This window comes from Girardinichthys multiradiatus, chromosome 13, assembly GCF_021462225.1.
Source record: "Girardinichthys multiradiatus isolate DD_20200921_A chromosome 13, DD_fGirMul_XY1, whole genome shotgun sequence".
NCBI lineage: Eukaryota > Metazoa > Chordata > Actinopteri > Cyprinodontiformes > Goodeidae > Girardinichthys > Girardinichthys multiradiatus.
In genome coordinates this window covers 3869745-3896296 of record NC_061806.1, presented here as the reverse complement: position 1 = coordinate 3896296, position 26552 = coordinate 3869745, and the positions used below count along the sequence as shown (strand labels likewise).

The 26552-nt window shown below is 42.1% G+C and overlaps 2 protein-coding genes across 4 annotated transcripts; one reads left to right on the top strand and one right to left on the bottom strand.

Annotated features, from left to right (window-relative positions):
* Positions 1 to 4412: 4412 nt before the first annotated feature.
* Positions 4413 to 17979, bottom strand: anln (anillin, actin binding protein). 2 transcript variants are annotated; one of them, XM_047384577.1, is made up of 24 exons: positions 17789 to 17979; positions 16684 to 16834; positions 16166 to 16603; positions 15646 to 15956; positions 14671 to 14989; positions 14163 to 14365; positions 13979 to 14083; positions 13559 to 13670; positions 12569 to 12861; positions 12345 to 12496; positions 12117 to 12258; positions 11841 to 11976; positions 11435 to 11614; positions 9558 to 9684; positions 9408 to 9456; positions 7975 to 8028; positions 7776 to 7820; positions 7570 to 7602; positions 7464 to 7482; positions 7263 to 7375; positions 6039 to 6125; positions 5837 to 5944; positions 5559 to 5731; positions 4413 to 5470 (listed from the first exon to the last, which is right to left on the bottom strand). In XM_047384577.1, the coding sequence occupies exons 1-24, from the start codon at positions 17804 to 17806 to the stop codon at positions 5356 to 5358; spliced, it is 3483 nt and encodes a 1160-aa protein (XP_047240533.1). In that variant the 5' UTR covers positions 17807 to 17979; the 3' UTR covers positions 4413 to 5355. The 2 variants fall into 2 exon arrangements, with proteins under 2 accessions (XP_047240533.1, XP_047240534.1); XM_047384578.1 differs by lacking the exon at positions 7776 to 7820.
* Positions 17980 to 18473: 494 nt separating this feature from the next.
* On the top strand, positions 18474 to 26552 carry kiaa0895 (KIAA0895 ortholog). 2 transcript variants are annotated; one of them, XM_047384514.1, is made up of 8 exons: positions 18477 to 18721; positions 20557 to 20621; positions 20699 to 21239; positions 21653 to 21796; positions 22662 to 22794; positions 23589 to 23894; positions 23981 to 24078; positions 26028 to 26552. In XM_047384514.1, the coding sequence occupies exons 3-8, from the start codon at positions 20955 to 20957 to the stop codon at positions 26184 to 26186; spliced, it is 1125 nt and encodes a 374-aa protein (XP_047240470.1). In that variant the 5' UTR covers positions 18477 to 18721; positions 20557 to 20621; positions 20699 to 20954; the 3' UTR covers positions 26187 to 26552. The 2 variants fall into 2 exon arrangements, with proteins under 2 accessions (XP_047240469.1, XP_047240470.1); XM_047384513.1 differs by having other exon boundaries at positions 18474 to 18721; positions 20557 to 21239.

The window sequence follows — 26552 nt, the reverse complement described above, 5'->3', positions numbered from 1 at the left end:
CAGAGAGTATTAATTAGTCAAACTCAGAGGAACCCAACGATACCCTTTACAGGGTACTTAAGGGTTCATGGGAGTTTGCCCAACCGGTCCACATGTGTTTTGTGGACTTGGAGAAAGCATTCGACTGTGTCCATCGTGGTGCAAGGAGTGTGGAATCGGTATGGAGTATGGAATCGGGGACCCTTTATTTAGTCTCTTCTTTTTGCAGATGACGTGGTCCTGCTGGCCCCCTCTAGCCAAGACCTACAGCATGCGCTGGGGTGGATCGCAGCCGAGTGTGAAGCAGCTGGGATGAAGATCAGCTCCTCCAAGTCCGAGGCCATGGTTCTCGACCGGAAAAGGGTGGCTTGTCCTCTTCAGGTTGGAGGAGAGTTCCTGCCTCACGTGGAGGAGTTTAAGTATCTCGGGGTTTTGTTCACGAGTGTGGGAAGAATGGAGTGGGAGATCGAGAGACATCTCGGGCCAGCCAAGAGAGTGTCTCTGCTGAGTCTGCTGCCCCCGCGACTGCCATGGCTGCCCCTGTTTGACCAAACCGCTTCGACCCGCAATGAATCATGGGAAAAAATGGACCCCGAAGGATACACACAACTCATCCTTCAAATTGAGCAAAGGACACATTTGTCGGCTGCATTTGACAGACCTTCTGCGCCACGCTGTGATGTAATCGGCCCACAAGTAAGGACTTGGAAGGATCCATCCCCGTATTGGGACACAGCCTCGGCCTACACATGGATCCTCCTCCTTCCTTTCAATTGACCAATAGTAGAGGAGCTGGAGAGAAGAAGGCAGCCCTCCTCATTTGCATAATGAAGCAGAAATGCATACAGTAAAGGAAAAAGAGAGACGAGAAAATGTAAAAAAACAAAGGCATGTGTAAGGAAAAGGAAAAAGGAAATATTTACATTTCTTAATAAAAATGCATGTTTAAGGAAAAGGAAAAACAAAATATATATATTTCTGCTTTTATTTTTCATTTTGTCAGGATCGGTCCTCCATAGAATGCTTACAAGGTCTTGAACTAGGAAAAACATTTATAAAATGTTAACAAGTAATTTGTGCTGGATCTTTTAAAACACCAAAAAACCGATGAACTAACAACAAATCAAGAAAGGAGCGAAGGCATTCATACCAGTGGCCAAAATCTAGCCTTTGCTGACACCCAGTGGATAACAGGGATCCTACACCTTTTCCAGAGTTCCCACTCCCACAAAACAATTTGGGAAGGGAGTTAGGAAACAAGGATGCAATGATAGAAGAACACAAGGAAGTAAGGTCAGAGGAATATGTAAAAAGAAGGATGGACACAATGAAGGACGGAAAGACATCAAAGGGCACAGGTAAGAAAGGGACGAAGGAGACATGATAGAAAAGAAAAGGACAATAAAGGTGGAAAGATATATAAAAAAAAAGAAAGGTAGGGCAAAAGGACAGGAAAGAAGGAAATAAACTAATTGAGAATGATGTAAGGTCAGAAAGGAGAAAGGAAGAAGAAATAAAGAAAGGAACAAAGGTTAACATTTATACAACAGGATAGGAGAAACTTTTGAAAATACATATATGTATCCACATACTACAGTACCAGTTGAATAAAAGAAGTGGTCAAAATAAGTAAATTACATACAGATAGAGGTGAGTTCTTTACTCAGGCACCAATAGGAGCTCATATTAATGACATAATATTGTTCCCTGCCTGAAGAGATCGGAATTCCTTTATTGCAGTCATGAGGTGGGAGTTTATGTTTTCTTGTAAGTACACATTGTACAGCTGTTTCACAGGGGGCTTTAGGGACAAATATACTTCTATTTAAATTGTATGTTTACTCATTTTCATATTAAGTTATGAACCAAGGTTTAACTTCTTACAGAGGCAAGTTGTGCTCCAGAGGTGGACGGATCCTGTTTGGGAAAAATGTCCAACTATCATTCTGCTACACACTCCAAAGTATAACCAACTATTAGATTACACTTCTAAGGACTATACCTCAATAAGCATCTGTGCCTGCTCCCTCTCTGTGGCAGCAGAGAAAGTGTCATGATCATCATTCTATGATGAAAGACACTAAATTGAGTGCATTCTAATCTATTATGAAAACACCGGTGAAGTATGAAGACCATTTACAACTGCATGGAATAGTTTTGGGACAGAAGGCTCCACAGGAGTCAGTAGACCATCCATAAGTGGTCAGACAAATTTAAGTGTTGAATTACACATTCACCATAGACAAGTGAACCACTTCATTTGCATGTTTTTTTGTGTAGTTCTTTTTCCAACACTGCCCACAACACAGTTTTTCACTTATATAACTCAAACCTCTACTTCACCTTACCGATGAGATATAATTAATAATGTAAAGGTGACTTTAATCATAAATTGTACACTTACAAGAGAATTAGAGTGTCAACTCCAGATTAAGATGGATAGGTGGATGAATGTACATTTCAGAAACTAACCTAACCTTATTGTGTCCTGAGGGATGGTCAGGTCAGAAGACGTCTCCTCAGAGATGCCCTCAGCAATAGATCGCCCACTATTGTGACTGAGGGCCATCTCTTCTGCCTCTGAGTGGTGGTGGTGGACTCCCAACCGTTCGGCTGGCCTCTTCCATTTTTACATTTGCTTTAATGGGGGTCAAATCTGATCATGTTCAGGAAGCACAAAATTAGACACATACACTACTGGTCAAAAGTTTTAGAACACCTTTCTAATTTCATGAATTTCTTTATGCTTATGACTACATTGTACACAGATTCTCACTGAAGGCATCAAAACTGTGAATGAACACACGGAATTATGTAGCAAACAAAAACAAATTGTACTTTAAATATGTTTTATATATTAGATTCCTAACGTAGCCGCCATTTGATGTGATGACTGAAATATTAACCCTTTGGCCGTCTCTCAATGAACCTTGTCACAACCTGGCTCATGATTTACGACAAAAAATGGAAAGGACATCAGAAAATGATTTACAAATATTTATTTAAACTAACTTAACAGAAACTAACAGTTCAGTGTATTGAGTCAGTAAAATCAGTCATGTCAATGTGTATGGTTGACAATGTTGAATGTAAATGTTGAGTGTTAAATTAAGCAAACCAAACTTAAGCAGACCAAGCCAATGCAAAACCAAACCCTGGAGGACACCCGTGGCCAAGAGGGGGAGAGATAAGCCCGTTCCCCCCTGGTGTACAGCACCCAGGCCTTTAGGGGTGAAGGACCAACTCAGGTGTTTCCACTTAGTACGCCTGCTGCACTCCAACCAGTGGGTCCGTTCCTGCAACAACTCAAACTATTTAGGTACCCACAGGGCCATCACAACAAGGACGTTCTTTGGAAAACTATATCAGGTGACCACCTCATGAAGCTCATGGAGAGAATGCCAAGAGAGCAAAGCAGTCATCAAAGACTGGCTATTTTGAAGAATCTAAAATATAAAAATGTTGTTTACCACATAATTCCATGTGTGTTCATTCATAGCTTTGTTGCCTCGGGTGAGAATTTACAATTTAAATAGTCATAAAAATAAAGAGACCCACTAAGTGAGAAAGTGTATCTAAAACCTTTGACCGTTAATGTATGTCCAATAATTTTCATGTTATTTTCAAGTGTAAAATATTAAATTTGGGCAGTGTGAAGATGGCCTGCTACACGTTCCATTTTTTGGGCAATCACATCATTAAATGCATATGTTGAATATAGCCAGTGCGTAATTCAGGTGGTAAAGGTTAAACATAATAGCTTAGAGCTTGGACTCAGAGTTGAGTAACCTGCTACCAACAACCCCGAGTATCTGCTTTCTACTCAGAACATGTTAACCCTTTGTGAAACAGACCCCAGAAGGTTAAAAAAGAAGCCTCCAGTAAGATGTGAAAAAGGCCTGACCTTCCCATAATTCACAAACTGAATGCTAAAATCTAGCATGAACTTGTTGATGGAGTGAATGTGGTACTTGGCTTTACCTGGTTGAATTTAGGGGTGCAGTGATCAATTGGCCTCATTTTGGGTGATCAGCTGACACATGTGAAACTGATCTCATCTACCTCTGCAAAGGTCTGAAAATCAGCCAGTCCCCTTTTGCTCTGCCCTGAGAGAGGGCTGACTGACAGACCTGCCCACCAGATCATGTCTGCACATAGACGGTTAACAATAGTTACCCCACATGACCTTGTTACACCTGACTGTCCGTTGGTGGTGGAATTGGCCAAAATCTGAATCAGCAGGTCAGGCTTTTTAAAGATCGGTGCACACCCTAGTTGAATTTATCTGATAGTAGACCTGCCCTCATTGTAAGCTCTCTAATACACTGACCCAAACCTTTTGAGAGAGCTTGTTTGTGACAGACGTTAACTAAACTAGACATGTATGACATCCCCAAACAGTAGATTAATTAGCAATAACACAAAACAGCATGAACTTTTAAAAAAACCTGTATTCATTCTCAACATGGTGAAAAAGGGCCATCTTTTAACCAATCATATTGAAAAACACATAATCAGCACCTGCAGGTCTGTGACATACGAAATCAATAGTTAATGCATTCCTGTTCAGAACTTTAAACCACTGAACAGGACGAGCACATCACTGTGGGTACCGGTCCGACAAGCCGTGAACAAGTCTGGGCTAAAAGTCTGCTTCCTCCATCTTCCTTCAGTCAAGGAATAATCGTTTAACTACATATTCATTCATCAACCAGTAAGAGTCACCTGACCATCCGACAGACGTATAGACTCAGTGTAGAGTATGTAACAGACCCCATTCCCATTTATCCAAAACTTTCCACATTCAAACAATTACAGATTTCAAACAGAATAAAGTCTGGTGTAGAAATTCCTTTAAAAACAGGTTCATCTTGGTGAATGTCACAAATCAGAAAAGCAAATATATAAAATAGAAACGTATGAAAAGCACTGCTGTTGGTTGGGGCAGCCATGCAGGATAAAATGTGATAAAAGTCTAGCAGTTTAGTAGTGACCCTGAACTTTCATTATAGTAAATGCATTAATCATCATTGACACCAAATTAGTTAAAGCAACACAGACTAAATATTTGCATGACATAAAACGTTTGCATTAAACAATATCAGAAAACGTAAGAATGAAAAACAAGGCTGGCGATGAATAAAATAAGGTTCCAAAGCCTTATCTCCTAAACAAAATACTGTTGTCAAATGTCCAACATATGGCTTTATTTACCTCCTCTGGATTTAAGTTAGTGGATGTGATTGGTCATCTCCCATCAAATATCCACATGGTAAAATATTAAACATTTTTCATATTATATATTGCACTTAATTGTTTATCACTGATAAGACAGTCCAGAGAGCTATAAAGGTTGACTGTGGTCGGGGGCTGTGATTACAGAGGCCTGCAGCAGGCCTCTGGTTGCCACATCCGCAGATCCACCAGAATCTGGTTCAGTTTCTTCATCCACAGATTCCTCTCATCCTTGGTGTCGGCACTCAACCAGTTTCTGCAAAGAAAACCAAGAATGTTTTACAGCCGGACACTCGTTTAAAAGCCACACAGCTTCTGAGAAGGTAAACATCGCAGGAGCTTACTTGGTGACACACATGGTGTTCATGCACTGACTGACTAACGTCTCTTTGTCTTCCTCTCTCCGTGGTCTAACTGTAATGAGTTCAAACGTGTTTGGTCTGGCACAAAACTCTCGGTTGGCTGGCTCCACCTTCTTACTGGTGCAGATGGCCAGGTTGATGCGACCGATGGGATTCTGGCAGGAGGGGAACAGACTATGAAGACTGTTTCTGAGGATCTTTTTAATGAAGGACTTGTTACTAAACAAACAGTTTTATATGGAAGTTATTTCTGGTGGTACCTTTCGCTTTTCATCATCAGGATAGGTCCAGTAAGAGATGCAGTATCCTGACAGAACACACCATCTTCTGTGCCACGCTCCAAACCCACTTACATCTTCAAACATGGTCTACAGAGATAGAACAGAAGCAATGGTTCACTGTGATTAGAAGGGAAATGACAAAAATCCACCTATTGTGTTTCTACTCATCTTTGCTACTTACCAAGAAGCCCCTTTCCTCCACCTTTACACCCACTTCACACTGCATCTTCAGGTGGATGTGGCCCTCCAGGGGGCACAAGAACGGCACCTTCGATACAGAGAGGGGGTACTTTATAAAAAACGTAGACGTCACATTGGTTGGGTTGAAAGCGGTTAAATAAGCAGCGCATAAGATCAGATCTGTTGGTAAAGTCAAGGGTTGGGTTGGGTGGTGTTAAGTTGGAAGCCACGGCCTTTTGGTTCCATAATTTCAGCAACACAGCATGTCTGATCTGTAATGTTGTGTATGTATCACTGAACATCAGAGATCGGTAGACAACCTGGGGTTAAGTGCCTTGCCCAGGGGGCACATCAACATGTGACAGGAGGAAGTTGGAAGCGAACCCACAACATTCACGATTGCAGGACGACTACTCTTCCTACTGAGCCACAGCAGGTCCAAAGAAGCTCCTACTCCAACACAACAAATTCCCCTGCTTTAGGGTTCATCTGAAAAGTGATGAAACTCCATAATTCCACACTTCTGGTTGTTTGCATACGCAGCATTAGCTATGATCTTGACTGAATAGTAGTGGAATCTACAGATAATGAAACAATGCTTCAGAACCAGTCATTGTTCTTGTGGACCTGGACCAACTTAGATCAGCTCCATTTTACAATCTATAACAGCTAAAGGAAGAACAGAGAATCCAAAATAAAAGATTAATTCTTTATTGTTTTTGTAGAGTCCCAAAAAAAATAAAATCCACTTCTATGCTTTGTTTGGCATTTAGACTGAGTTTAAGAACCACAGGTCCAGTTTGACCTGACTTTAAAGTTGTCTCGAGGCCAAATATGCAGCATAATGGCCCTTTTAGATTTCTGAAAGAGGGTGCATTCAGTCAGCAAGTGAAGATCAAAGTAGTGATGGCTAAAATGGTCAAATAAACATGTAATGTCTGGGATGAAAGATATAACGTGGTTTTTTTTTTCTAGCCCTCTCCAGACCATGTTCTAAAACGTTCCACTGAGCAGTTCTCTCTCACTTTGATCTAAAACAAAGACATCACAGCAGGTGAATGTTTGAACAGGAAGAGCAGAGATACTGTGGCTCTCTACACAAGCAGTACGTTTAAAGCACTTAATGCAATGAAAAACACAAACTAAAGTCGTCTTTATGCATAAAGAGAACACGGAAAAACAACACGAGAAAGATGTGAGCAGGTGTCTTCATTGGCCACCATACCTTCTCCAGAGGAAACTTGTTTTTCCCAATCGAGGACAGAGTCAGAGTGTGAGATCCAACCAGCACAAAGTTACTGGTGCGTACAGCATTGGGACCCCCAGGGCTTGCCACCACTAAGGATAAAGACATTTTCATTGAGTCAATGACCAGTTTGCTTGTTTTCCAACAGTTCCAGCTTCTGAAGTAGACAGTTTGACATACCTGGTGTCTGTGCACTTTTCTGTAAGAATATTAAAGAAGTGATCAATGAACTGCAGATGAGTATTCATTGCTGTATCTGAGGGACCAGGAGGAATCAAATACTAACCGTAATGGTGAGGAATCTCTTTGGAGTGATAGCCTGGAATCAAAAGGAAGAAACAGGTTTTTTTGAATTGAAAGCCAGTCAATGTTTGCAGTATAAAAAGCTTTAATGACATCAGAGCTGGTTTATAAGGTTCCACTACACAGTGTGACCCCCTGAGGTTGTGCCCCCTCACCCACATGTGAGGAGCAGAAACAAAGAGTCCATACCAACATACACAAACTGTGGGCTTCAGAAACATGCCTCCAGATCGTCTGGAGACATACACACACGATAGTTCCTTAAACATCTTGATTCAAATTCAATTCAATTTAAATTCAAAAATACTTTATTAATCCCAAAGGGAAATTCAAATTTTGTGATGCACACATCACTAAACATTTCCCATTAGATAACACTGGTTGGTACCTTTGATTTGCTGGATTTCTTCTTCTTCTCATTGCAGATCTCAGGTTTTTGTACCTGAAACAATCCATAGCAAATCCATTATAAACCAGTATAATCAATAAAAGCATTTAAATATAACTAACTTTCTAATGAATGTGGAAACATGTTCTCCCTGTGGAAATGAAAATCATTTCTTCAGACCCTCCACTTACAGCCCTGACCAAAACACACACTCAGTTCTTATTTCTCCAAACAAGCATCAACACAGCGAATTTAATACGACATTTAAAGAACAAGCACAGGACAGTCAGAAAAATGCAACCTACATTTGACTTTGAATATTTTCTTCTTTTACTTGACATTATTTAGACAATGTTGTAAGATTTATTTGACTTTCTGCATTATTTAGCCTGTTGAGATGTTTTCAGTCTGATAAAGATTGTTGGTTATTGATAGCAGGTTCTTCAGTTGTCCTTTTGACTGAATAGTTGCTGCATTGTGTCTGCAAATTATTTGTATTTCTGCTCTTGGAAAAAGTACGTAAAAACGTGTTTTTGTCTAAATGAAGGTGATTTTATGGACCTTTTCTCCAAGCCAGTAGCACTTAGAACTTAATCAAAAAATGTACAGCCAATCCATATGATTGTATCAGTGATCATTGGTGATCTGCACTTATGGTTGATCGGTATCAGTAGCATAAAACCTGATCGGAGCATTCGGACTCTTGCCACATCAGGCCAGGCATCATCATGGACCAGGAGAAGCCCAGGACCTACTGCACCAACAAAGGGTCTGAAGATCTTATGCCGATATCTGATGGCGGTCAGGGTGCCATCGTTTATCTAGTAGCGACACTGACCCTGGTCAAATGCAGAACTACTGAAAAGCAAGGAAAAAATGTCTGGCCTCCACCTGGAAAACCATTCCTGTTTTTGGGGTCGTCTCATTTAGTGCAGTTGTTGTTAATTTCATGAACACCAAAACAGCTGACACTGACTAACAACCCCCTCTACTACCTACTGAACTAACCAGATCAATACTCCAGGAGTTTCACTGACTTGATATTAAACTGATTAAAAAGAGCTCCTTTCATTTCTTGGAGCAGTGCATCATGGTAGAGATGGTTCAAAATGACATCTTTATAATCCATCTGCTTGGTGTTAAAATAGTACAGGGCTGTTTTCCAGTGACTGCTCCATACACCACCATGAACGCTCTTCTGCATTAATAACCACTACTTACAGAAGATAAGTGAGAAGGAATATTGTGAAGTTCTGATTGCTGCATCTCCACCTACTGGCTCTAATACGTTGATAAACGTTTTCAGCCACTTGTCACAGGTGCAGTAAGGACTAGTAGAACGAGGACAGGTGGAGAGTTTTTCCAATCAGTAGGTTCTTTATGACTATTGTGCTAAAAACTTCAAGTTGAACCAGAGATAAGAATACACGTACCAAACAGTAAACCTCCAGGTCTATTTTGAAGTCACTGGAGACATCAGACCTGAAGATGTTCAAGGAGAAAGGAATGTGATTAAACCTCCTCAAACAGTGACCGGGTCAGAACCAATAAGTCAGTTCTTTGGTACAGGCAGTGTGACTAACAGAGTGAATTTGGTGGGGAAGGTGAGGGTGTCTCCACTGAGGCCACGGTGAGTGCTGGCTAATGGAGTAGCCACAGTCTTCTCGGCTCCAGCGCGCATCATGATGAAAAATGAATGTTTAGTTGAATCTGGGAGGGGGGGGGGGGGGAAGAGAATATAATTATACAGTGAAGCTGGCAAACAGCAGAATACCAGATATCAGAAGATACAGGTCCTTCTCAAAATATTAGCATATTGTGATAAAGTTCATTATTTTCCATAATGTCATGATGAAAATGTAACATTCATATATTTTAGATTCATTGCACACTAACTGAAATATTTCAGGTCTTTTATTGTCTTAATATGGATGATTGTGGCATACAGCTCATGAAAACCCAAATTTCCTATCTCACAAAATTAGCATATCATTAAAAGGGTCTCTAAACGAGCTATGAACCTAATCATCTGAATCAACGAGTTAACTCTAAACACCTGCAAAAGATTCTTGAGGCCTTTAAAACTCCCAGCCTGGTTCATCACTCAAAACCCCAATCATGGGTAAGACTGCCAACCTGACTGCTGTCCAGAAGGCCACTATTGACACCCTCAACCAAGAGGGTAAGACACAGAAAGACATTTCTGAACGAATAGGCTGTTCCCAGAGTGCTGTATCAAGGCACCTCAGTGGGAAGTCTGTGGGAAGGAAAAAGTGTGGCAGAAAACGCTGCACAACGAGAAGAGGTGACCGGACCCTGAGGAAGATTGTGGAGAAGGGCCGATTCCAGACCTTGGGGGACCTGCTGAAGCAGTGGACTGAGTCTGGAGTAGAAACATCCAGAGCCACCGTGTACAGGCGTGTGCAGGAAATGGGCTACAGGTGCCGCATTCCCCAGGTCAAGCCACTTTTGAACCAGAAACAGCGGCAGAAGCGCCTGACCTGGGCTACAGAGAAGCAGCACTGGACTGTTGCTCAGTGGTCCAAAGTACTTTTTTCAGATGAAAGCAAATTCTGCATGTCATTCGGAAATCAAGGTGCCAGAGTCTGGAGGAAGACTGGGGAGAAGGAAATGCCAAAATGCCAGAAGTCCAGTGTCAAGTACCCACAGTCAGTGATGGTCTGGGGTGCTGTGTCAGCTGCTGGTGTTGGTCCACTGTGTTTTATCAAGGGCAGGGTCAATGCAGCTAGCTATCAGGAGATTTTGGAGCACTTCATGCTTCCATCTGCTGAAAAGCTTTATGGAGATGAAGATTTCATTTTTCAGCACGACCTGGCACCTGCTCACAGTGCCAAAACCACTGGTAAATGGTTTACTGACCATGGTATCACTGTGCTCAATTGGCCTGCCAACTCTCCTGACCTGAACCCCATAGATAATCTGTGGAATATTGTGAAGAGAACGTTGAGAGACTCAAGACCCAACACTCTGGATGAGCTAAAGGCCGCTATCGAAGCATCCTAGGCCTCCATAAGACCTCAGCAGTGCCATAGGCTGATTGCCTCCATGCCACGCCGCATTGAAGCAGTCATTTCTGCAAAAGGATTCCCGACCAAGTATTGAGTGCATAACTGTACATGATTATTTGAAGGTTGATGTTTTTTGTATTAAAAACACTTTTCTTTTATTGGTCGGATGAAATATACTAATTTTGTGAGACAGGAATTTTGGGTTTTCATGAGCTGTATGCCAAAATCATCCGTATTAAGACAATAAAAGACCTGAAATATTTCAGTTATTGTGCAATGAATCTAAAATATATGAATGTTAAATTTTCATCATGACATTATGGAAAATAATGAACTTTATCACAATATGCTAATATTTTGAGAAGGACCTGTAGTTCCACAGGCAGAGCATTGGTGACCAGATGCAATGTCTGAAGAAGACTCCATTTTACCAGGTTTGTTGGCAGTGGAGCAAACAAAGTCAGCCTTAAGAGGCAGGCGGAGGTCCTGCAGGGTGATGGAACCCTTGGAGGCGGACACGGCAGCAGGTTCTGTAGCAGGAATCTTCTTCTGCCCTACTGGGTCTCCTTTCAGACAGTCTAGCTCTGCCTTTAAGACTTCCCTTTTCTCCGCTTAGAAAGACAGAAAGATATGAAGTCAGCCATGGATCATTACATTACTAATAAGAGCATTAAATCCTGCCAGGATCCTGGGAGTGGAACAGTGCTTTCAAACTGCAATTTGAAGTTATGCTTCTGGATTTGATGTTGACAAAATTCCTTTTAAGAATAAATAAATGACCTTTAACTAAAAGTATAAATATGCCAATATTCAGAGTCACAGTGTGGATGAACTCACTGGCTACGAGCAGCAGTCTCTCTGCCTCAGCCTCCACCTGGGATCCTTTGCCATGCTCTTCATCAACGCAGCAGTTGAGGGCCTGGCTGGCCTGATGGATGACTGTCTGCTGTAGGTTTATCTCATTGGTCAATATCTAAACAAACAGATACTTGGTTATTTTGCATAGGAAATGCTCCCTGGTGTAAAAAAGCAAGCTGCGTCTAAAACGAATCTGCAGACGTAACTGCAGAAACGGTTGATGAGTACATTGTTACCAGGATATCAAGTCCGTACCTTCATCTTCTGTTTCATGCTGAAGAGACTAGCTGCCCGGGGCTCCTCTGTTCTCCTAGAAACATCTTCCTTTCTCACAATAACCTGCTTTACTGCAGGCCTCTCTGGTTCCTTCACTCTAATGGATCTGTATGCATCGATGCTAACATACACACACCTTTAGATTTAGTTTAAGGTTCGCCTTTACAGACTAGGCCGCTAACAGCCGGGGATAACGTGTGTTCCTACCTATACGGCAGTTTGTGGTCCTCGTGTGAGATGTCGACACTGTCAGAGGAGGAGGCGGTCCTTGCCACGTTGGCTTGCTGGAACTTACTGGGACTGCTTCTGTTTTCTGGGCTGTTGCTCTTCACAAGGAATGAACTGGCTGGAGTTGACGTCTGGGGAAAGCAGTGATGTAAGTAATTCAGTAAAGCTGTTTGTATTTGAAAGAGATGCAGGATGGTTCTCACCATTAATCTTCTTTCTGGACTCTTCACTACAGCAGCGACAGTCTCTGCCAGTGGAGTAAGGAGGGACATGGAGGAGATATTTAAAGCATCTTCCTCCTCCTCTTCATCCTCACTCTGCTCCAGGACTTCATCAAACAGCTCGTTTATAACAGCTGAGTTGATGGACTGGTCCACATTCATCTCCTTCTCCTGGATCACCTCCAGAGTTTCTTCACTCAGCTTCTCTACAGTTTGGCTGACAGGCTGCATGGGGCTAGAGGTTGAGGCTGGAGGGGTCATCATTTTTCCACGACCTGCGGTTTAATGCAACACATGTTAGAAGGTCATTTAAACATGATTTTGTTTGCTCATTTATCATCACAGAATAATCTGAATGCTCGTTCTCAGCTCCCCACAGAATTCATTTCCTCAGTTGTTCCTGGAAATAGATTAGAATGATTACCAGTAGGTGATTTATCGAGTCTGTTGGTGTTTGGGTCCAACATAATCATCTAATCTCCACCTGAAGTGTTAATATTGTGATTGTGACAGTAAATATTTCCTTCTTATATATTCCTTTCATTACTTTCTATGAAGTATGTCATTCAGACTGCCATGAAAAGAAAAGTTAATCTTTCAGATGGATTTTTGATAGAGACATAAGATATTAATCAGACTGATTATACCGTTAATGCTGTTATACAGTTAAGTAGCCTATAAATGACCCGCCATTGGAATTATCTTGATCACTTCTCTACATACTGGTGCTACCCATGCATCATGCATAAGCTTTAGTATGATATCTTTGGGCTCAGTGTAACCTGTATTCTGCAGACAGAACCATCACCAGATGTTAGCTTTCTGAAACTTTTCATTCCAGGAAACAGCATAAACACTCATCATGTGCTATGCAGTAGAGAAATCAGGCGTTAAACAGTACGTTAGGTAACATCAAGGTATCAACTCAGTCACATAAAGGTCCAGACAATAATCACAGATATGATGAAGTACCTGGAGGAGGACTCTTGATAGGTGTATTCAGTTCCTCACTAGAAGGTGTTGCGGCTTCATCTTGTGGGTCACACGAGGAAACTTCACTCTGGTAAGGTTCAACAGGTTGTTCCTGCTAAGCATATGATCGATTAACCCACCTCTGTTCATAGAAAACAGACATTTAGGCTTGGCTTATGAATCATCACATTGAACCCTGTCTATTTTTATAGAGTTAACTCATTGCAGGACAACCGTTACTGTTTCTATACTGCAGTTCCAAGGTTGTAAGATTCAGCCTGGGATCAGACTGCCGGTTTTTCTTAGATATCTTATAGTAATAAACCATTAACGAACTACATATATGAGACTCCAATATTGTTTCTATAATCAGAGGTCTAACATAAGTGTCATCTGTGCATCAGAAGCTAACAAGCCAACCTTGACGTGTGCGTTTGTCTTGTCCGCCTGTTTATCCTTGTTTTCCCACACATTTTTCCCCTTCTGGAAGCGGCTGCGGATCTGAGCCAGCTCAGACTCACGCTCCTGTAGCGAGGTGATTTTATTATTACTTTCACAATGACAGACTGTGGGCACACTGGGGCATGTGTAACATTAAACCTACCATCTTCTGTCTCTGAGTGAGCTCAGCAGTGGCTGTGTGTGCAGCCTGGGCGGTGCGGAGCCTCTCCTGCACCAGCTTGTTGTTTGCTGTGGCTGATGGAGTTATCGGAGCCATCTTGGCTCCTGCAGGAACTCTGGCCGGAGTGCTCTGTCCTTTGTGCTCCTGGCATCTCTCTCCAAAGCGCTCCAGGAAAGATTTTACACCTGTTCGGAGTGAAGATAATCAAAATGGTCAATTTTGCATTTCATTAAAGAACAAAGAATTATTAGAGATCTAACAGTCAGGGGTTCCTTGGATTATAGAATTAATATGGATTTCCAGTTTTCTTTAAGATCTGACCTGCTGATTTCAATACGGATTTCTTTGTCGTCTAACTATAACACATAGGAAGAAAAACTGCAGTAGGTTCTTTGATATGCATCGGCACGTGTCCCTAATTTTTATCTAGTTTTTATTAAACTAACAAAGTGCATCAACAAAGAAACTCCTATTTTCTGAATGGACTCACCTGGACCTCCAACAGTGACTGTTTCCTGGTGGCCCGATGAAGCAGAACTGATGAGTTTATCACAGAGTTCTGGCCTATGGGGGCTGGCGGTGTGACTAGGACTCCTGGGGAAAACCTGAGTCTTTAGTGGACTCTGGCGTCCTGATGTTGCATCTGAGGAGGTTGCCTTGTATGGACTGGATTGGAGGACGGCTCCCCGGTTGGAGTTCTTCAGGGGATTTGGCACCGACTGAACAGTGGGTTTAGATGCTGGAACGTCAGCCTTCTGGGCCCTTGGAAGAACCACCTGACTAGACTTAACTGGAGAATACAAAGCCTCCTGAAAAACAAAGACATCACAGATTTAGTTTGAATATAATTATGATCTAGTTTTAAGGAGACAAAATAGAGCTGAGGCAAACGGTTAGTTAATGAATGGAATCAAATAATGTTGAGCTTGATCGGCCCTGACTAGCACCCAGCTGGTCCTAAACCCTTTTTCTGACCAGTGAACGCATCATTTCTGAGCAATACCAGGTTACCCTGACAACAGCACTGAGTGGGACGTAACAGTGGTAGCTGTTAGTGGGTGAAGAAGACTCAAAGTTAGCTATTGTCTGTATCAGAGAATTGTTTAGAAACTACGTGAAAATAAGCAGAAAAGATGTAGGACACTATTTAAAATGAAGCCGTTTACTGCAGAGACATGCTGGCTTGTCCTTCAGGATGCTACTGTTAGCGATGCTAATGGCTAACATGAGATGTAAAAAACAAAACAAAAACAACTAATTACTCAATCTTTGTGTTAAAATATTTGTAAAACCCTGTTTACACCGAGTCCTCTCTGAAACACACAGCTTTAACATCACCTCTGGTTCTAATCGGCAGATAGCCAGAAATCTCTAATTCAAAAAGGGATTCTTTAACACTTCGAAGCGTAACAAGGTGCTGCTTCAGGTTTACTGTTGAGAACAATGTAAATGGAGGTGCATCCACCTGGTTACGGTTGGAAGCAGACTTGTTGGCTGCTGTTGAACTGGACATCGCTGCACTTTGCTTTGAACTGACAGCAACAGAGGCCGCTTTGACAGCAAACTTGGGAACAGAAGCCGTTCCAGGCTTCTCTTTGGGAATGTGGGCATGACTGAGGTCATCCTCCCAGGATCCAATGGTGGCAGCCAGGTTGGCCAGCCTGCCTCTCCGCCCCACTGGAGCTTCTGAGGGGGGAGGTGTGGTAGGTGGTTGGACATCAACTTGCTTCTTTAACAAGGTCAGGGGGGTGCTGTCCGGCACGGCATCTGAAGAGTCTGGACAAAACAAGCAGTGAGGTTTAATTTAGGTCAAGATGAAGCATAAAGTTATCTGACTTTGTTTCCACATCTAAATGCAACCACCTGCAGAATTCCTGAATTCTTTAGTCATCATTCCCGAGGTAATACCAACAAAACAAGAAACATTCACACTCAGAATGTTACTACGGGGGATTACTATCAAATCCCTATAAAAACCTATTTACCATCATCGCCATCCCAGCATTTCCTCTGCTCTGCCAGCATCTGCAGGCGTGATTTCATTCCAGCACTAAAAGGAGTCAGATCCTCTACCAGATCTGCCGTGTTTCTCTGCAGGGCAGAACCAGAAGGTCCCGTTGGCGCCTCTCTGTTGCTCGGAGGATCAGGACACGGAGTGGCGACGATATTCTCTGGCTGTGCAGTTTTCATCTCCTCAGGGTGACACTGAGCAACAGGTCGGGTCGAAGTCTTCTCAAGCGAAGAGGAAGCTCGAACGCTGGCTGGGTCCACTGGTGGCTTCTTGTCCGTCAGAGGGTCTGATAGTACAGGGGCCACAGCTCGGGTCATCACTGGCACCTGGTTCTCCTCATCTGGAGCCACTTGGTTGTTTTCCTCTGAGCATCTGCGTTTAGAAGGGGATGGCTTGGAAGATATCTGTGGAACTGGAAAGGGATTGCAAGGAAAATATAACAAACACTTGTTACACAACATTAAAGACAATAATCTCAACAAATGCGCTCACCTTTCTCAATGACAGAGTCAGCGATGGTACTGTTTGATTCAGTTAGAGGCTCCCTGGGCCTTTTGACCATCTGTCTGTTTACTGCATTTGGACGCTCTGCTAGTTTCCTCTGTAGATTTTCCCTGCGGGCCCGGGTCCGCTCCAGAAGTTTCTAATATGACCAACAAAATAAGAAAATCAGACATACAGAAGACAGATCAGACCAATGTCGCTCTTATGATCTTGCTTTTTTAAACCTGTTTAAGAGATTTAATGCACAACAGTCAATTTGCCATCAGATACACAAGTGTGGAAATCAGAACACACAAAACATGTTAGATTATTAAAGTAATGTACAGCTGATTCAGAGGTCCGGTTCACAGTCACATCATAATGTTCTGCTCACCTAACTTACTCATGCCGGCTCAGATAGGTTTCTAAGTTTTAAATATATTTCAGTTCTCAAGAATAATACTGGTAACAGTTAAATATACTTTGAATTTCTCACTAAACAGCTTATTAAATTCAAAACTGCTCTCCATACCAAGTTTAAAACAGGGGACTATTCTCTTCTCTTTTTTTCCTCGTCTCTTTCCCTTTGCCAAGTCTGTCATATAATCTGATTTACTGTGCTGTGCAAGCCCCAACACATTCCTGAGTCTCTGCTGCAGGCCACCACAGTTTCACCAAGCAAACAACCCATATGTGGAAAATGTGAGATCACATTCTTCAGGAACGAGCCACGCCTGCCTGCATCTGAAGGGCCTAACTGAACAGGCCAGCTTACTGGGGTCACAAGAAGAACATCCGTCCTTAAAGTTAGACAGCATCAGCATACGACTGAGCCAGCTATCACAAAAAATCCTTCAGTCTGATTCGGTTAACGTTTCATGACTGTTGTGTCTGTATTTGAGCTCAATAAATAAAGCTAAACAACTATAAAAACTAACCACACATGACCTCATACTCCTGACAGGTATAAGACAAAGAAACTGCGCTTAATACATTCTCACTGGCAATTCAACTGGTGCCATTTCTGCGTGTTAGGTTAGCAGGTAACATTAATTATAATTAATTATAATTCAAAAGAGTTTTGCGTCAACTAGCTTCATTGACTTCAACTCACCTCAGTAAACGGGTCCATCTCGGACAGTTAGTATCCACTTGAGAAGTACTTAATAAACGGAGTATGCTACCAGTTCTATGCGCTGCCTCTCTGTATAAAAATAAACTAACGAAACAAGACGAGAAGCGCACAGAGCTCCTTTCTACTCGGTTCCTCTTCTTCGATACAAACAGTTTCTGTTCAAATTTGAATTTCAGCGCTGTGACTACTACGCAGACTCCAACAGTTCAGAGGGACTCCTAAGAACCAATCAGAAACCACGGCCTGGACATCACGCTTTGACGACCCAATCACAGCCTAAGAGTGTGAAAAAAAAATGGCAGTTTTTTTTTTTTTTTTTTTTTATGAAGTGTATAAACCACTCCTACATTTGTCACGAGTCATGTCCATGCAAAGTAAAACAAACGTTTAAAAATATCTATCTATCTATCTATCTATCTATCTATCTATCTATCTATCTATCTATCTATCTATCTATCTATCTATCTATCTATCTATCTATCTATCTTCATGTTTGACTATTTACATTGTATGTAGATATATTTAAAATATCAATTATATATTGCAATTATATCATAGATTTATTTAGACACAAGATATAACAAGCCAAGCCCCTATGGAGCTTATAATGACGTAATTTCGCAGAAGGACTACATTTCCCAGGACAGTAGACGTGCGACGTTAAAGCTGAAACCATGGAAACCAGTCCGCCACTGCAGAGCAGTTTAATGCGTTGATTCCTGTGACAGTAGTGTGGCTAGTGGTCGGTGTAGGAGGGAGATCCACTCGGCTGGAAACATCATTCCACTCGCGACGCGTGGTTTCCTACGTTTTATTTATGGGGCTTTAGCTGGGTTCATTTGGCAGACTATTAAACGTTCGTTTTCGAATAGATTACGTTCAAGAAGATGCTGGAGTCAATTAAAGTTACAGGTAATATAATAAGTGTTTTATAATTTTTAAGCATGAATAAAGTGCCTAATATTTATGATAACCTGACAGCTCCTGTTCATTACTTCGAGGCTCACACAGATACCGCTTAGAGCTATTTTAACCCAGACATATGTGCGTTAGCTTGAAGGTTCCCGGCATACTGACAGGCTTTGCTTGGCTTAGTTAGTGCAGATGTTTCCTGATCAGTTGCTAATCGGCTGCTGAGATGGAAAGAAACCGTTTACATCCACTCTTCTTGGTTATTTCGGGCTTTAAAATCATTTTAACGCGTCCTTTTCCTGCGGTATGATTTTACATTAAACAATGATTGTGGCACCATGACGGCTAGATATTTGGCCTGTTTTCTGTACATCTGTTTCATTTTAATTTATTCGATTTTTCTCTGGGAGCATAGTTCACACATTTCCAACAGGATTAAGGTCAGGGCCTGGTTTCTGGGTTTTTTTCTGAACACCCTCACTGATGTTCTTTCCCCTGAGGGCTCCAGGACTTGGCAATATGGCAACACATTCAAATAACTGGTGTACAGGTGTTGGAACTGATGGTTCTGCTTAGATCTGGATCATATGGACAAAAACATATCACAATATTTTGTTCTGTGCTGCACAGTTTTGGTCATTATCACTACTGTTTTAAATGAACAACCATTTTTAAGATCAAATCGCTTACAATACAAACTGAAAGAACAAATTAAAATGAAGATTGTTTAGAAGACAAATAGTCTTTAAGCATCGTGGGACACGATGGAGTACAGGTAAACAAATAAATGACACTTTGTAAAGAAGCAGTATACTGGTTTGGAAAATGGATTAGCAGTACCAGTTCAGAGAGTACCATCCAGTGATTGTTCTCAAGCAGAACCATTTTCATGCTGAGAAATGAGCAGAAATCAGCAGATGCAGTAAATCATGATCACTAAGCAGAAGTTTGATCTCATCAGGTTAAAGGTCATTCAATTCAATAAAAAAAAAAAAGACTTCAACACTGCTTCTTGTTTCATGGGGAATGGATGTATTTATTTGGGCCTGTAAGTATAATTTTCACCGTGTTTAGATTAAAGTTGGATGAGTGTTCCACCCTGGAGGGACAGACGTTCATATCCAGGACCAAAATGAATAGAACAGTTATGGCCCATCATGAGTGGATATAAACTTCTTTCTGTTCTTTCTCTAACTTCTGACAACACTAATATGCAGAACTGAAATGATCTGTATTTACCATTAGAATAACTCAAAGACTGAAGCTAATATTGATGGTTCAGAACCCAGCTGATCTGTTAGGTAATGGTATTTGATTAGGCAGCTGAGTGAACCAGTGGAGCTTTAAATTGTTCTGTTCCCTCCTGGTGTCTGACTGTGCCGCTGACTTCATTCGTTTGTGCCGTGTAGACTGAAGGGAGCGCGTTGTTTCTGTGACTGTGTCCAAGCTGAGCTCTTCATTCTATACTGCCAGCCTCTGCAGGCATGATGGGAATCAATTCCACTGAAAGTCAGGGTACTGACTCGTGATCCTAAAAAAACCCGAGCTGTGCTGTCCTGACTGAGCAGCAGCTGAAGGCACAGCCAATCAGGAGTATTTATAACAGATTACATCAGAATGACTCATAGCTGTTGTGTTGCTTTCTGAGTTGTACGGAGAGTTGTGTTTCTACCGAGATTATTAGTAAATCATGTTTTTCTGTACCAGAACACATTTCATTTTCTACTCCTAGATAAGAGGATTAGTCTGTCTTATTTGTACTGGCAGCACATCAGAGTGATGCTGAAGAAAACCTGATCAGAACAATCAGCCTCTCTTCCTGGTCTCTCTTTCAGAGCAACTTCACTGGCCAGAGGTAGATTTGTCTAAAAAGTCCATCTTCAACTCTGCTGACAGGGTGGTGAGTCCAACCCAGGTGTGCCTTGAAAAGATTTCTTCCACTGTTCTGAATGGCCTCTGTGGTTCTGGCTCAAACAGTTACAACGTCCTGCTGCAAGCTGAGGAGGTGAAGAAGAAGAAGAAGAAGAAGAAGAAGCAGAAGCAGTCCCTGTGCAAAAGGCCGAAGACCTCTGTGAAAGGCAGTTCCAGTAAAAGAAACCGTCTGAGCCTGGCCCAGAAAAAGACCCACATTCTAGGTGGTGGTGAAAAACCCATCCAGACAAACTGTGTCCTCTCAGGCTGCAACGGCAATCTTCTCAAGCCGACTCAAACCCTCACAGTAGTGGGCAGCAAGATGGGAATGACCCCTCGCACACTTCCACAGCCCAGGAAAACGTACGTCCATAATGTGCATCGTCCTGTGCTTCCATCCCTCCACAAAGCAGCAACCTCACAGGAGGTAGAAAATGTCAAGAAGCTCTGCATCCTCACAGCCGTCAAGCCATCTAATGTTGAGAAAGAGAAGGACAAGTTCTTCAAGTCTGACTTTAACTACAATCCCCAGTTTGAGTACAGCAACCCAGTTTCTGCAGTTATCCTGGCACGCCATAACAATGCCTCGGATCACTTTCTAACACAGGTACAGCTGTTTAATTCCTCCTCCTCAGTACATTTAGTGAACTTACAGCGACAATAACAAGAGTACATATGCATGGTCATAGTTCTGTCAAATAATTCGGCTGGAGTGTGAACTCTTGTCAAACAAAAGCTACGTATCAGAACATTAAATAGATGCTCTAGAAATAAAGTTCTGGATGAACTATTTAAAGAACAGAAGTCAAGAACGGAACATTAAGCTCAGCACAGATTAATTTACTGACCAAAATATTCTAGACGCAACCACAAACACACACGGGTCCTGACGTAGTCCTACAGTAAGGTCACAGTCCACAGGTGATTCAAACGTCCGCCAACACCTCAGAGGTTTTTACCAACCTACACAGCTAGCAGATAAAAGACAGTTAAACGTTGTGAGGGTCTCTTCTCTTGCAGGCGGTGAACATCATGGAGCTTGCCTTGGAGAGATATGGCAGCTATGAGATGTTTGAGCAACTTACTGGTGGTATCCTCCTAACCAAGAGTCGTATCTGGAGCAGTGTGAAGAGATACATGGAGAAGGAAGGCTGTGTGGGCGAGGTAGGAGGAGAATACAGTCTGTTCACTGCATTCCTGCTGTTGGTATTGCTTCATCCAGTTTGGATTCAAGCTGACTGTAGTTTTTGAGAAAAAGCAGTTTGGTTTAATGTTTTTCCCTGGCTGCAGCCTGCAGAGCGTTTCCTTTGCTTCAGTTGTGCGTCGTGTTGACAGTACAGCACACACGAGATCATGGTACTGAAAATAATCCAGGGAAAAGCAATGTCTTCCAAAGAGTGTCCACTTTTCCCGAGTCTTCTTTCAGTTTGCTTTTGTGAACCAGAATTGATCAAATTAAACAAATTTATGTTACATCAGCATGTTAATAATTTCCTGTTGAGCACTGTCACATATAGACCATATAACCATGGCCGGTCCTAAAAAACTTGGTCCCTGGGATATTTCTGTATGAAGTTGTCATCCTCAGTGTCCTGGATCAGATGTTACCATGTGGTGTTTTAATTATATATATTAGTAGCTGTTAAAGCCCCTAATGGTTTCCCTAAAGTGAGGCATAACATCATCCCAAAACGGAATAGCATTTAATCTGGTCTGGCCGGAATGAGGAAAGACAGCCAACAGAAAAAACATCCGAACATCAGAGCAGCACAAAACTAGAATAGATAGAATAGAAATATAAGAGAGACTGACAGTAAGGGCAAATTTAAAACATACAAATTTAAAACAATCAGAGAAATGCGCAACTGAGTATGATAATTAAGAAAATATACAAAATATGCATGTCTGTCTGAGGATAAAAAGCAACAGACTATTCACAAGAAATGGAAAAACTGAAAAACAATCTGTCATTTAACAATACTGCATATAAACGTCTTACTTTTCTTCTTACTTTTTGCTCTGCTGATAGATAGTAGTCCAGGTGACAGACGACCTACTGTCCAGAGCCTCGATGACGGTGGTGAACGGCAGACCCACCATGACCATCAACACCTCCAGTGCACGGGAGCACTGGCTGGAAGGCATGCTAAGGCATGAGATTGGTGGGTGCAGAAGGTCTGACACAAACTTCACATCGTCTACTTTGATTTGTTTCATCGTACCATGTTGGTTTCAGCTGAACACAATGCACAACAGTGCCTTGCAGAAGTATTCACACCCTTTAAACTTTTGCACATTAAGTCAAATTACAACAGTTCAAGGATTTTATATGACAGACTAACATAAAGTAGTGCATACATTTAAAGCTACATGATACATGGTTTGCAAAACGTTTAATGAATAAAAATCTGAAAGATGTGGTGTGCATTAGTTTTAGCCCTCTTTACTCTGGTTGGTTCGCCTTAATAAACTCCACCAATGGCCTTCAGAAGTCACATAAATAATAAATAGAGCTGTTTTCTGAGATTATAACAGACAAACAAATCTTACCTTTATGGAGTAGCACAAAGACAGCCATTTTTGAAAGAAGGCAATAGAAAGTCTCATTTAAAGTTTCCCATGAGCCACGAAGAGGACACAGCAGGACGTAGTAAAGAAGCAGCTGTGCTCAGATGAGACTAAAACTGAAGTCTTTGGCTGTCATGTAAAACAGTGTGTGAGATAGAAAACTAACACTGCACACCACTCTAAACACATCACCCCAACTGTGAAACGTGGTGACAGCATCATACTGTGTGGAAGTTTTTCCTTAAGCAGGGACAGGGAAGCTGGGTAGAGTTGATGGGTATGGGTGGTGGATGGGATGATGGGCATCTTAGTTGGGAAGACGGATAACGGCACTGATAAATCTAACTGAACCACAGCTATGTTAAAAGTTCTTGTCTCTGTCTGTCAGGCACTCATTACTTCCGGGGCATCAACAACTGCCAGCAGCCTTGGAGCAGCAGCGTCGGAAGGAAGAAGCACAACCTGAAGCCTCTGAACCCAACAGAGGAAGGCCTCGCCAGCATCCACAGTGTTCTGTTCAGGAAGGATCCGACTCTGTGGCGCGCTGCTCTGCTCTATTATACCGTCTATCAGGCCAGACACACGTCCTTCTGTCAGCTGTTCCACAACCTGGGGCACTTTGTCCAGGACCCAAACACACGCTGGGACTACTGCGTCCGGGCCAAGAGAGGCCAGACCGACACAGCCCTGCCAGGTATGTAGAACACCAGCTGGCCTTATATTTTCACTGTTGTTCTTTATACAAACTTGACTGAATGTTTCTGATCTCTAATCCTGAAGGATGCTTCAGTAAAGATCAGGTTTATCTGGAGGGGATACTGAAGATTCTGAGAAACAGAGACAAGATTGACTTTCCAATGCTGATGGCTCTTGGAAAGGTGAGGAATCTCAAGTGTTACACCCTAAGGACTCTAGCTTCTTGAGTCCTAGAATAGGACTCAAGAAGCTAGAGTCCTAGAATATTTCTGTTCAATTTGGACTTCATGTGCTGCAGAGTTTTCTGTTGTTTCACAGTGAAGCTTAGGTTGGCCTCCAGTGAGGAATGGAGAATCGTGGTGGGCTTGTTGTGGCGAAGGAGTGTACAGCTTAGAGCTGATCACCACTTTCTTAATGTTTGTCCCTTAAAATACACGATCAGTTATTTACACCTGGAAATACCAGCAAACCACCATTGTGTTTTTATGACTCACCTAGACTATTCATCTATTCACACAATAAAGCAATATGAGAATCATGCCTCTCATCCCAGAACCTCAGTGGACCAGTTTGGGTTTCAGTAACCAAGAGAACAGTACTTACCTGACGACACAGTGTCAAGTGTAAAGTTAGGTGGGGGGAGGATTATGACATGCAGCTGCCTTTAAGCAGTTGGGCTCGGCCCTTTACTTCCACTGAAAGGAACTCAATGCTTCAGCATTCCAAGATATTTGGGACGATTTTACGCTCCCAACACTGTGAGAAGAGTTTGTGGACGATGTCTTCCTGTTCCAACATGACTGAACACCAGGACACTGAGCAAGGTCCAAAAAGACATGAGATGAGAGAGTTTGGTGAAGAAGAACCAAACTGGCCTACAGAGACTCCAACACCAGTGAACTCACTGGTCAGAATGGTTAGAAATCCCATAAACATTCCTAAACCCTGAAGAATTGGAGCTGTTAAAGCTGCAAAGGCTGGACATCAACCCTGTGGATTAAGAATGAAGTGTCACCAAACATCATCTGTGGTGAAGGCAGAAGAACAAATACCTTCAAATTACTACAGTTTAAGAAATGACTTGTTGTTATAAAACACGTAGAAGCTCTCTAGCCAAAACTAAAGACTGTTTGGGTAAACATGTCCATCTCCACCGTCTTGTTCTTCAGTAAATACTTCTAGCTAAAAGAACCTGAAATGTACTGGATGCATTACCTGTCCCTGCTATTAGTGCAGCTGCTCCAACATACTGCAGTAAGAAGGGTTTCATTTAGGGATGCACTGATTGCAGTTTTTTGGCCAATCACAGATTACCGATCTTTAAAAAGCCTGATCTGCTGATTCTGATTTTGGTTGATACCGAGTTTCTTTATAACTGACATTGTCAGGTGTCATAAGGTCACAACATCAACAATTTCAATGTTCCAATCTTATATTGTCAATAGTTGTGAACTGCGCACATGTAGACGTGACCTGGTGGAAAGTTCTGTCAGTCAGCGCTCTCTCACGGCAGAGCAATGGGGGCAGTGGGTGATTTTCAGACATTTGAGCAGGTAGATAAGATTGGTGGATAAGATTGGTTTCACATGACAGTATCGGCTAATCACCAACCCCCCAAAATGAAGGAAATCGGGCTGATCGATCGGCCGGCCAATCAATCGCTGCTCCCCTGGTTTCATTATATTAAAGCAAGGCTGTCTTAAGAAGGTAAATACCTTCTTTATGTTACTTTAAAGCTGTGTTCTTTTGGAGCTCTGGATGTTTTGCACTATAGCTAAGATTCTAGTTGGTCTTCTGTTATTCCTCCCTCAGCACATCATCATTAAAAGGTAACTATACTTGGTGACATGCAGTCATATTAAATGAAGTGTCTGTGCAGAGGATGGACTTACATAACCTCCCTGATGAAGGAACACGACACCTTCTTCTGCTTCAAAGGAGTGAATGCAATGATGATGAAACCATACCAGCTATAGATGTTATGTAAGAGGTGCTGTTTGGAAGTCCCCAGTTGTGTTTTCATGATGAAGGTGGAATAATTGTCTGGAGTTGGAGCAGACATGTTTGTCCAATCGGAGCAGCAGGGCAGCCAGTCTAAAGATGGTGTCCTGTGTCTTTCTGCTGGCTTCAGGTGTCATTTGAAGACGTGGATCGTCTGAAACCTCTCGGTCAGATGGAGAACGTCCGCATCCCACACTTCATGCAGGACCAGGCGAGATATGCTGAGCAGCTGACAAAAATTATGGTGGTCAACCAGCTGACTGATGAAGAGCTGAAGATCCTCATCTGAGCACTGCCCTCTTCATCCTCCACTGTCCCTAATAAAACCTGCTCTACTCAGCTCCTGCCTGCATGCATCACATCACTAACGCAGTCCTCACACATGGTAGCAAAGCAGTGAATTGTGTTGTTCTGTCTTTGGTGTTAAACTGTAAGACTAATCGGTTAGTTCAGGTTCTTCATGTTGAATCAGCCTTAGCCACAGATAAGGAACACAAGCCCTTTAAATGACACTGGTGTGTTTTCAGTTTTGATGTTATCGCTGTTTTTTATGCCAATACAGATGGATGCAGTATCAATACAAACTGTATTTTTCCTGGCCTGTATTAAGTGAGGTGCCAAGTTTTTTCCATTTTATTAAATGCTGCCACCTAGA

Coding starts and splice junctions, on each gene's coding strand:
- kiaa0895 (XM_047384513.1), top strand. CDS start 18,697: ATGCTGGAGTCAATTAAAGTTACAG. Junction 18,722..20,556: donor GGAGTCAATTAAAGTTACAG/GTAATATAATAA, acceptor TCTCTCTTTCAG/AGCAACTTCACTGGCCAGAG. Junction 24,079..26,027: donor TGCTGATGGCTCTTGGAAAG/GTGAGGAATCTC, acceptor TGCTGGCTTCAG/GTGTCATTTGAAGACGTGGA.
- anln (XM_047384577.1), bottom strand. Junction 14,084..14,162: donor TCACTCAGAGACAGAAGATG/GTAGGTTTAATG, acceptor ACCTCGCTACAG/GAGCGTGAGTCTGAGCTGGC. Junction 9,457..9,557: donor TTCCCCACCAAATTCACTCT/GTTAGTCACACT, acceptor GAACATCTTCAG/GTCTGATGTCTCCAGTGACT.